General features: G+C 43.7%; 1 protein-coding gene across 2 annotated transcripts; it reads left to right on the top strand.

Annotated features, from left to right (window-relative positions):
• The first annotated feature begins 1052 nt into the window (after nt 1-1052).
• Nucleotides 1053-8527, top strand: nup35 (nucleoporin 35). Of its 2 annotated transcripts, none has more exons than XM_012879525.3 (9): nt 1053-1350; nt 3327-3494; nt 3573-3697; nt 5785-5842; nt 7129-7237; nt 7645-7714; nt 7833-7961; nt 8066-8194; nt 8287-8527. In XM_012879525.3, exons 1-9 carry the CDS (start codon nt 1338-1340, stop codon nt 8362-8364), a joined length of 879 nt encoding a protein of 292 aa, XP_012734979.1. In that variant the 5' UTR covers nt 1053-1337; the 3' UTR covers nt 8365-8527. The 2 variants fall into 2 exon arrangements, with proteins under 2 accessions (XP_012734979.1, XP_012734978.1); XM_012879524.3 differs by having other exon boundaries at nt 3570-3697.
• Nucleotides 8528-8764: the final 237 nt, after the last annotated feature.

Here is an 8764-nt window from a genome sequence, read left to right as displayed (position 1 = left end):
GTAGTCCATATCATAAAAAGGAACACAGTAACAAAAACAGAAATAGCATAAAAATATATAGTCAGTCAGTATCATATTGATCCTGTTGTTCGATGTATTCAATTGACAACTAAACTTGTACATACAATTTCTTAGAACAGCCATCAATGAACAGACACAAACAATTCACTGGCATTTGCCCATCTGAGCTTTTTCAACAAAAGTCTTAGTACATCATTATAAGTATATAATTCTAAACACATTTAAAAAGTGCAGGTACAATGAAAGTGTGTAGGAAATGGATGGATGGATGGATGGATGGATGGATGGATGGATGGATGGATGGATGGATGGATGGATGGATGGATGGATGGATCTAGGTAACTGAAAAGGGGCAATCAAAATTATTGTATGTGTGTCTCAAACCCATGATCCAAGAAATTAGCTACATGTTGTCCAGATTTAAATTGAAAGTTGAAGGTCAAGGACTGTTTTCCATCACAAATGGACAGAGAGCGAGAGGAGTAAGAGATTGTTTAAAAAAAAACATGGTTATTAAAAGACTAACATTTTGTGTGTTCAATAGTTGTAAGTTTTTAACTTTGAGTTAACTTTTTCTTGTCATAATTAAAAATAAAAACCTCTGGTGTATCAAATCATTCCTAAACTGAGGTCGGGGGGACACACAAAATGAGTCCAGAGGCCACAACTGGACCCTGGGCCGCACTTTGGACACCCCAGTTTGAAGAGTATGGGTAAGTAATTTTCTTAGATCTTTATATTGAACACACACACACACACACACACACACACGCACGCACGCACGCACGCACGCACACACACACACACACACACACACACACACACACACAGAAGATATGATATAAGACTAACAAAACTAACAAAAATACATCTGTCAGAGTTTTTTGGGGGAAATGTTTTATTCGTAGTTACTTAGTGGCAAATTGTTTTTTGTTTTCAGTTGAGAGATAAAAACAGAGCGCCCGGCCCTGCTAGAAAATGAGCACGTTTAGGGTAAGTGGAAAATACAACACACATGAACACGTCACCGACGTCATGTACGTGCGCCGGAAGACGGTCAAGGCGCACCGTTAGCTCGCATCCAGAGCTCCCCAGACAAGCTGTTGTCCGCTCAAAAAGCTGTCACTAAATCTTCCGACCCAACCCCATTAGCTCCATTAGTACAAACCTGAGCTCCACACAGCTTTATGTGATAACATCAGGAAGTCACAGTTCGCCAAGAGCTAGCTTTGTTAGCCACCGGCCCTTTTTTTCCCCTCCCTTTCGTCACTTCCTACTTTTGAAACTCGCGGCTGTAGAAGAAGAAGAAGAAGAAAATGGAGTTACAAGGTAGTGTAACTTTTCTATAGTGTTCGTATGTCGCTGGGGTTGTGTTCAGAGTTATTTTATCGTCTAAATGTTTGTGTGGCTAACTGCCCAACAGGGCCGAAAGCCGCTTCGTCTCATGCTCTCTCTGCGCAAAACGGAAACACACAGTTAGCCATTCCTGGTGAGAGTGGTGTTAGCGCCTGTTGCTCAGTGGGGAAAAGGAAAATCTAGTAGATTAAGCTGTTTAGATGGAGACCATTTGCTCTCTACTGTAATTGTGATCATCCTGCATTTGGCCTAAACAAATCCTCGGTGGTGTGCAATGGCGTGGAGTCCCTCTCAGTGAGGTCCGTGTGTTCAGACCGTTCGCTTGGAGCTGTGGCTGCAGTGGAAGGTCCTGAGTCTTTTACCGCCTCCAGCAGGTTTTCTTCCAGGATTTCCCCCTGTTTACCACCTTCCAGCTTTCCCATCAACCTTTGTCGTCCTCTCCATCCTGGCTGGATCAAAGCATCCCCGCAGCATGATGCTGCCACCACCATGTAACAGTTTGAGGTTGGCTTGGTCAGGGTGATGTGCCGAGTTGGGTTTTCTTCCACCTGTAGCACTATGAATGTTGTTCTAAAAGTTCAATATTTGGGGCTCGTTTGATCAGAGCACCTTTGACATGTTTTCCGGGTCCCGTAAATCGCTGACAGCAAACTATAAACAACTCCACACAGTCTACCTTTGAATTAGATGACTTCTGAAGGCAACTGGTTGCACAACATTGTATTTAGAGATAACAGAGTGAAGGGGCAAAACTTTTCTGATTTTTTTTATTTGTGAAAGATCAGGAGTGCTATGTATCCCAGGGTTTCCACTACATGTATTTGATCGGGTCGCATCGCGATTCCAAAATAAAAGCCACCTCACCTTCAGACTCAATTTGACGTTCTGTTAGCTGTGACATCATCCAAGGAAGACAGATCACCTGCTATTACCATCTAATGTAGAACAGATTACTGGATCAATGTGTGCTTCTGTGCTTTTTTGTCTCTCTTGTTGTGTCTCTGCTCTGTCTTCTGTAACCCCCAGTCGGTCGAGGCAGATGACCGTTCATACTGAGACTGGTTCTGCTGGAGGTTTTTCCTTCCCGTTAATGGGTGGTTTTTCTTTCCACTGTCGCTTCATGCTTGCTCAGTATCAGGGACTGCTGCAAAGCCATGTACAATGCAGACGACTCTCCCTGTAGCTCTACGCTTCTTCAGGAGTGAATGCTGCTTGTCGGGACTTTGAAGCAATCAACTGGTTTTCTTATATAGGAAATTTTTGACCAATCTGTATAATATGATTGATTTTGACTTTGTAAAGTGCCTCGAGATGACATGTTTCATGAATTGACATGAGTGTCTGAAGCTGCTCTCGGCAGTGAAGGAAATCTAGAGACGACAGTCCAATGTTGCCAACTTAGCGACTCTGTCATTATATTTGGGGACTTTTCAGACCCCTCTAGTAACTGAAAAAAAGCGACTAGCAACAAATCTTTGTGACTTTTCTGTGTTTTTGGCAATTTAGCAGCTTCATGATGCTGATGATGATTCCGCTCCGGGTTACAAAGCTGGATATAAATATAATAAATCTAGTTTTTGATCTAGTCTGTTTTTTTTTGGGGGTTTTTCTGAAACTATTGCACTAAAATAGTTACCTCATTCAATGTGTGTGCCTCTGATTACTCTGTTTCTGGTCAAGATGTACATTGTGTGGATTCAGGCAATGTGTACAAATTTATACACAATTTCACCGTGACCCTTCACCCCCTTCAGCAAACCCTGTATCCTTTTCTTATAACATACAGTTCGGTGTTTTGTGTTGGACTGTCAAATAAAATCTCAATGTAATGCACTGAAGGGTTTAATACTGTAAAATGTAAAAGAGTTCTTTTACATATCCTGATGGTGCGTCTGGTGACCACCATCTCGTTCCAGTTTAATAACGTGCCCCCCGTCCCTGTCTTCCAGTGGGCTCTGAACCGATGACTCTGGGTTCCCCCACCTCTCCCAAGCCGACCTCCGGAGCTCAGTTTCTTCCCGGTTTCCTGATGGGTGACCTGCCCGCGCCCGCCACCCCACAGCCGCGGCCTTTCAGCCTGACCTCGCCCATCGCAGAGAGCATGAGCGCCAGTCGAGGTCAGCAGAACTGCACTTGTTGTTGTTGTCGGGCTGCTGGATTGTTAAACCGTAGGCGCTGATGTTTTGTTCCAGGAGGAGGAGGAGGTTCGGCCCCACAGCCTGTCGTCCCCACGCCAAAAGATAAGAGCGGCGCTCCTCCTGTTCGCAGTATCTACGATGACCTGGTCACCATGGGGACGCCCCTCAGTGCACACAAGCAGGTTGGTGTTGCATCTGGGTAAAGTAGGTCAACATGACTAAGTGGAGAAATTAGTAGAGGCTGTATTTTGGCTGAGCAGAGTGTTTTGTTTTTTTTTTTGTTTTTTTTTCTTCCTGCGGACCATTTTTATGAAGCCTGTGTTCAGTTTGGCTTCAGAATATGAAGCCAAATATGATATGGGCGATAGATCTGCAGTGTGCGGTTCCTAAAGAGTGGGCCGTACGTTAGTGGTAGCAGCTAAACATCTAACCTCTGAGCCAGTAGGAAAATCCAGGGGGTGAACGACAAAGCAATCACTTGTGGCAGCAATATGAGGGTTTAACGCAGACAATAGTTTTTTTCCTCTTTTCTGAAGCAACACACAAACGGGAATATGTTTTGGACTTGATCATCAGTAAAGGGCTAAATATTTCTAAGGTCTCTGTAACTAATGTTTCCCTATCTGACCACTTTTCTGTCATCTTTGAAAGGAGATGTTGTAAGAAGACGTGTTTTCAAGGACAGTGCGACTGAAACGTTTAAGCAAGTTTACCCATCCACTTCCACCTTGCCCTGTGGCTCAGTAGATGAGCTGGTTGATAACCTCAATGCTGATGTAGCGGACATGCTTGATTCTATAGCTCCAACTAAGGTGAAAGTTGTTTCTGGGAAGAAGCAATCTCCTTGGAGACATGCTCCACCAGTGAGAAGTGAAAAGAGGGAGTGCCGAAAAGCCCAGTGAAGGTGGCGATAGACTGCACTCCAGGTTCACTATGACATACACATTTAAATTACACATATAGTTTAAAACTGAAAAATGCAAGAGAATATTTCTTTTCTGAGATTATCACCAAAAATATAAATAATTCTCACATCTTATTTGCCACAGTCGACAGGTTAACGGACCCTCCGGTGTCTGTGGCAGCTGAACTCCAATCTAACAAGGCCTGCAAATAATTTGCTAACTTCTTTACTGAGGAAATACGAGGTATTAGAAGGCCAGTTTGTACATCAATATGAGAGAGAGATACACATAGATCTATACTGTATTTTTTTATTACAGGATTATGCTTTTAATTATTATAGGTCTCATTGCAGTTTCTTTTCTAAAGTTGCAAAGGAAATCATCCGATACCAATAATCAGACACAAGATCCCAATGTTATCAGAAACAACCGCCATGACATAACAAACATCACAAACATTTCAGGGGGAGACGATTTACTGAAGCCTTGCTGCCAAGGAACTGCCTTACATGGTGCCCACATGGTTCTGCCATTACTAGTTGGGAGGGAAAAAAAACATAACTCAAACTTTATCCTATAACAGGATACAGTTTGAGATATCAAAAACCTCTTGCACAAAAAGCACAAATAAGACGAGACGCATATAGCAGAAGGTAAACATTTGAGACTAGTCGCATGCACATTCATCAGTTTATTTGAGCATCAGTTATGTGTGTCTGTGTTATGAGAGAAACAAGTGACTTGCTCCATGAAAACAAGCCCAACAAGCAAACCACCTCACTGTAATACAGAGGCCACTTCTAACCAATTAAATGGAGCCTACCTGCACAGACGCAGTCGCTAGTATCAGGTCCGGACAAGTGTTGGCTCCGTGCCACCAACGAAATGTAGAGATCACATGGGAGTATTTGGTCCGATTTTAAAGGAAAGTCCTCACTTACAAGCTTCTATCCAACATGGATATTTCTTGCCAGTCCTCCACGGTTTTGGTAAATCAATGAACAAAAAAACCTCCCTTCATCCTACTTATTTTGTTTTTACCATATGACCTCCTCTTGTTTTTTATTGGAATGTACTGCAGGGATGTGTGTATGAAAACCCAAATACATATGATACACTAAACCACAAGTATCTGCAATTAAAACAGTCAAATGCTTTTTGTTTCTCACAAAATCCTATTTCCTTGTTTAGCTTGTGAATGAAGCACGTTTTATAATTAGGCCCTGCAACAGCCAGTGGTAATTTGGGTTATTTTTCAATAGTGTGTAATATAGGGGCAGAGAGGATCGTTTCTATGTTTCAAACCCTGACTCAACTCCTAAACATGGGATAAGTGTCAACACCGTGTCTCTGTCTCATCTCAGTCCTTCCCAGTCATGCAGTCTCCCTTCTCTGCGCGTCAGGCCTCCACACCAGGAACAGGTACGTACCAATACACCCCCCACGCTGTCCAGCTGGGAAATTCACTGCCATCCACATCATTTAGACTTTGGGTTTATTTTTCTTTCTGCACATTTGACAGTAAGCCCCAAATCATTGGAGTAGGGCTGGGCAATATAAAGTCTCCCGATTATATTCCACGAAGTGCTATTAATAAAAAAAAAATAATCCCCCTTCGTTTCATAAAAAACAACTTTTGTTTTAATAATCTCGCCCTGGAGTTGACGTGACATTAAAGTGCAACTCCAAGCTTTTGAAACATTCAATTCAATTCAATTTTATTTATATAGCGCCAAATCATGAAACATGTCATCTCAAGGCACTTTACAAAGTCAAGTTCAATCATATTATACAGATTGGGTCAGATTATACAGATTGGTCAAAAATGTCCTATATAAGGAAACCAGTTGATTGCTTCAAAGTCCCGACAAGCAGCATTCACTCCTGGGGAACCGTAGAGCCACAGGAAGAGTCATCTGCATTGTACATGGCTTTGCTGCAATCCCTCATACTGAGCAAGCATGAAGCGACAGTGGGAAGAAAAACCACCCATTAACGGGAAAAAAAACCTCCGGCAGAACCGGGCTCAGTATGAACGGTCATCTGCCTCGACCGACTGGGGTTACAGAAGACAGAACAGAGACACAACAAGAGAGACTAAAAAGCACAGAAGCACACATTGATCTAGTAATCTGTTCTACATTAGATGGTAATAGCGGGTGAGCCGTCTTCTCTGGATGATGTCACAGTTAACAGAACGCCAGACCAGGTGTACCTACTATGAAGATAAAAGAGAGAGAACAGAAAGTTAAAGCAGAAATGACAACACATAATGCATAATTGAAGAACATGCCTATAAAACAAGATGGCGGCCCCGCCATAGTAAACAATGACGGTATAGCACAAAATGTTTGCTGCTAGTGGTGTTAGAAGAACAGGCCTCACTTGTGTAACTTCAAACTAACGTAGAAAAATAAGTGAATAAATTAAAGTACCTTGTCTAGGGGTAAAAAAATACATAAAACATTGCATCCTGTTACCAAAACTATTTCCCTGTTCGGGACAGAAATGGTGCAACATTTTTTGGGAAGCCCAGGAGAGTGGATTTGCAAAAAAGAAAATCTCGATTTTCCAAGATTCAAATCTTCATAAATAGCTAATTTGAATCCATTCCAAATTTATCGCCCAGCCCTACATTGGAGTGTAAAGGCTGCCATAAAGTCTTCAGAGAACTGCAGTAAGCTCCTGTCCTCCTGTCTTGTGCCCAGGCATGCAGCAGGGGTGCCTTTCTCCAGCTCAGGTGGATCCGTTCTACAGTCAGGGGGAGACGCTGTCATCGGACGACCAGCTGGACCAGACCTGGGTCACGGTCTTCGGGTATTCATACGCCACCTCTCTCTTTTACCCAATAACTGCACAGTTGCCTGCACAAAGCCCTGGCTGATGTTCAAAAACGTCTACACTTCCAAACTCCTGAAGCCTCTGTCATCTAATCATCTTCTGTTAGTTTTTACCACCAGCCATGAGAAAGAGAATCTGACTTCATTGTATTAGAACTTGGATAGAACTGGATTCATATATTCTGAATGTGTCTAAATGATTGGGGTGAATGGATTCTCTTTGATTATATTTTTCTGGGTATGACTTTGACTGGTGAAGGTCCTTGAGATGACTTTTGTTTTTATGTAAATGTATATTACTGGATTATAAATTGACTGGATCCCTCCATCTTACCATCAACTCTGACCAACATCTCTAGTAAGTTACTGATGTGTGTGTTCTAGTTTTCCTCCAGCCTCAGCGTCCTACATCCTGCTGCAGTTCGCTCAGTATGGAAACATCCTCAAACACACGGTGAGACACACTCGATTACTGCTGGCACGTATCCATTTTACCCAGAGACAGCTTTCTCGGCTGTGCGAGGGGTCCGGGAGGAAAAAAACTGATGGATACGTTGGTGATGTGTCGGCAGATGGCGTCTCCCGGTAACTGGATGCACCTCCAGTACCAGTCCAGGCTGCAGGCCAGAAAAGCCCTGTCTAAAGACGGCAAGGTGTTTGGAGACTCCATTATGGTGGGAGTCAAGCCCTGCATAGACAAGGTGTGTGCGCGGCGTTACCCAGCAGCCTCCCCGTCGGTCTCTGCGATCTCATTGGATGTCGGTTTCAGTTGAACTTGGCTGTAAAATCTCCTCGTCTCTTCCAGAGTGTGATGGGGAGCAGCGACGCCGTCTCTCCGCCCCTCTCGGTTTCCTCCTCCGCTCTCCCCTCCACCCCCCGCTCTGCCATCAGGCCGCTTAGCGCCTCCTACAGGAGCTCCGGCAGCGACTACCAGGTGACTCGGGAGCTCCGCCTCCCTCTCTCTGCATTTAGACCTGATGTCGTTTGCTTCAGCTTAAACGGCTCTCTACATCTGTCCATGCTCAGGTGGTAGCAGACAGACAAACGCCCAGGAAGGATGACAGCTTTGTTTCCAAAGCAATGGAGTACATGTTTGGCTGGTGATGAGAGAGGAAGAGGTGCAGATGGATAGAAGGATTCACTACAGCGTGTGTGAATGAATGAGTGAGTGAGTGTGAATGTGAGGGTTGGAGAATCTCTCTGTCTGCTTTTTTTTATCTTGAATTTTTAGTGTCTTTGTCTCAATAAAGCTCGTCTTTTACTTTAATCAATGTCTGCATCATTTGGTTTTAATTGAGCACATGTTGGCCCTAGTGCTATCTATCGGCTCAGGGTGTACCGTGCCTTTTCACCCAGTGACCGATGGAGGTGGACACCAGCGCCCACATGACCATGCCAGGATGGGAGGGTGGTGTCATCCTGCTATGACCCCGCCAGGAACAAGCTTTGACTTGTTATAAAGCTGCTGTAAGTGATATGAAGGCGTTTTAGCGCCTGAGGAGAA

The sequence above is a fragment of the Fundulus heteroclitus genome, chromosome 7, assembly GCF_011125445.2.
Source record: "Fundulus heteroclitus isolate FHET01 chromosome 7, MU-UCD_Fhet_4.1, whole genome shotgun sequence".
NCBI classification, from domain to species: domain Eukaryota; kingdom Metazoa; phylum Chordata; class Actinopteri; order Cyprinodontiformes; family Fundulidae; genus Fundulus; species Fundulus heteroclitus.
The sequence above is the reverse complement of the archived record's forward strand: the minus strand, read 5'-3'. Positions and strand labels throughout refer to the sequence as shown.

Excerpts from the sequence above, each read along its gene's own strand:
- nup35 (XM_012879524.3), top strand. Across the intron at positions 5,843-7,128 it reads GGCCTCCACACCAGGAACAG|GCATGCAGCAGGGGTGCCTT; the intron begins GTACGTACCAAT and ends TCTTGTGCCCAG. Across the intron at positions 7,962-8,065 it reads TCAAGCCCTGCATAGACAAG|AGTGTGATGGGGAGCAGCGA; the intron begins GTGTGTGCGCGG and ends CGTCTCTTCCAG.